This window comes from Nestor notabilis, unplaced genomic scaffold (assembly GCF_000696875.1).
Source record: "Nestor notabilis isolate BGI_N333 unplaced genomic scaffold, ASM69687v1 scaffold14761, whole genome shotgun sequence".
Lineage (NCBI taxonomy): Eukaryota > Metazoa > Chordata > Aves > Psittaciformes > Psittacidae > Nestor > Nestor notabilis.
In genome coordinates, this window is record NW_009913533.1 from 98,623 (window position 1) to 100,542 (window position 1,920).

The 1,920-nt window shown below is 35.5% G+C and overlaps 1 protein-coding gene across 1 annotated transcript in view; it reads right to left on the reverse strand.

Moving 5' to 3' along the window:
- The window catches only part of UBR3 (ubiquitin protein ligase E3 component n-recognin 3 (putative)), a 96,657-nt gene extending 94,964 nt beyond the window's left edge, over nt 1–1,693 (reverse strand). The window contains exons 1-2 of the mRNA XM_010023248.1: nt 1,561–1,693; nt 996–1,154 (exon numbers count right to left, since the gene is read on the reverse strand). Of these exons, the coding sequence (XP_010021550.1) occupies nt 996–1,154; nt 1,561–1,636 (235 nt within the window). The 5' untranslated portion in view covers nt 1,637–1,693. The remainder of the gene's footprint in view (nt 1–995; nt 1,155–1,560) is intronic.
- Nucleotides 1,694–1,920: the final 227 nt, after the last annotated feature.

The window sequence follows — 1,920 nt, forward strand, 5'->3', positions numbered from 1 at the left end:
CCTACCCAGAAACTGTACCTACTCCTGCACACATATTCTCCATTCCTAAAGTCCAGATAAGAATGCTTTACTTCACATTGCCTGTCCACTTTTCTATCTCATGAAAATCATTGCATATAGGAAAAGGGAAGTCATTAAATTTCTCTCATTCAAATATTACCAAATGGGAGAGGAAAAAAGGAAGGAAACAGAATAAAGACAACTGTCTCTGAGGCAGTGTTCCCAAGTGTGTCTTCTTTCAAATAATGATTTGGAGATAGCCGGTTCTACAACTACCTGCTGCCCACGCCAGTTATGGCAACTTAAATCTACAGTAATTACTATTTGTTTCATACCTATGCAAAGGAAGTATGCAAAGGACTCAAAAAAGACACTTTCTAATTACAACAAGATAAGATGGAGTTAATTTATAGTAGGTGGTTTGGAGTTAATAGCGACTGCCCAATTTTTTCAGATTCAGTGTAATTTGGTACAGGATGCAATAAATAATTGGGGGGAGGGAGGAGGTTTTAGGAAATTTAAAAAAAAAAAAAAAAAAGAAAAAAAAGGCTTTGCACAGAAGTGCAGGACACACAATGGCCTTTTGCCATTCAGGTCTCCTCCTGTAACCTCTGTGAGAGCAGATCCCAAAATAAGTTAGACATATTCCACTTTGAATAAGCTTGATATGTCTTATTTGGAAGATCTAAGCTGCCATGTTCACCTCACTTTGAAGATAATAGCTTTATTATAAGAACTCTTTTGAAATTATGTATCTTTATACACTTATCTGGGACACAGAAGATAAAAGGTTTGCTCTTAATAACAAATGTTTCTAGTTGCTCCGGAAGCCCACCCCCCTTCTACCAACAACAAAAGTATTCTTAAAAACATGCATTTTTCTGGGTTTTCAGAAGTCAAATAAAAACATGCAGGAACTGAAATGATAAACAAAACTTATGCCTCAAATTCTTCATAATTTGGAAATTTAGTTATTAGAAATAACACAAACATACCAGAGCTAAGATCTTTGTAGAACTGTTGGCTAGTCAAAACCTGGGTAAGAACTGATCGCATTGCTCCTCCCATTTTGGTCAAGTCTTCTAGAAAGGAAACATGAGGCTCCAAAACCTGGAGGATTTTCTGAAGGTCTTTCTCTGATGGCAGATCAAGAGCTGAAAACCACACAAGAACTTTTGGTGTAAATGTAATGTAATTTGATCAAGACCTTCACAAGGCAGAACAGCTATGACCACCACAAAATAAACTGTGTTCATAATGCTCTAAAATTCACATGTACAAGTTTCAAATTAATCCTGATTTCATTTTCTGGAAGAGCTCAACACAATGCTAGGTAACCTTTAAAACATTTAAGAAGCTCTTCAGCAGAGAACAAAGATCAAATGACCTAGAGCCAGGCAATAATTTTGTTAGGAAAGGAGGCACAAAATTAAATACTATTAACTATAGAGAGCATTCATGCATTCTATACAGAATTCATGTACTGTTTCTTCACAGACTGCAAAGCAAGAGATAGCAGCATGGTAAGATATGCTAGATACATGCAAATTGAAAACATACCAGGCTCATTATACCCCTCTCTTAAGTGCTGAATAAGACTAAAGATGAACTGTGGAAGAACTAATTCTGACATCATCAACAAGTCTTTTGGGACACATGGAACATTTGAATTTGACTTAATCCGGTGTCTTTTACAAAACCTATAAAACAGATGAGAGAAATGTTAGCCAAGCACAGCTCAGCAGAACATATACTAAGAAAATAATTATTTTTTATATGTATAGTTTTCAGATATTATATGCATTTACACTAAAATTGGGGCACAAATGATAACCTGAAATTCCAGCTAATATGTTCAAACCCATTTTGTTTCCAAGTCCAGCAAATTATTAAGGTGCCATTTTTTTTCCTTTATCAGAG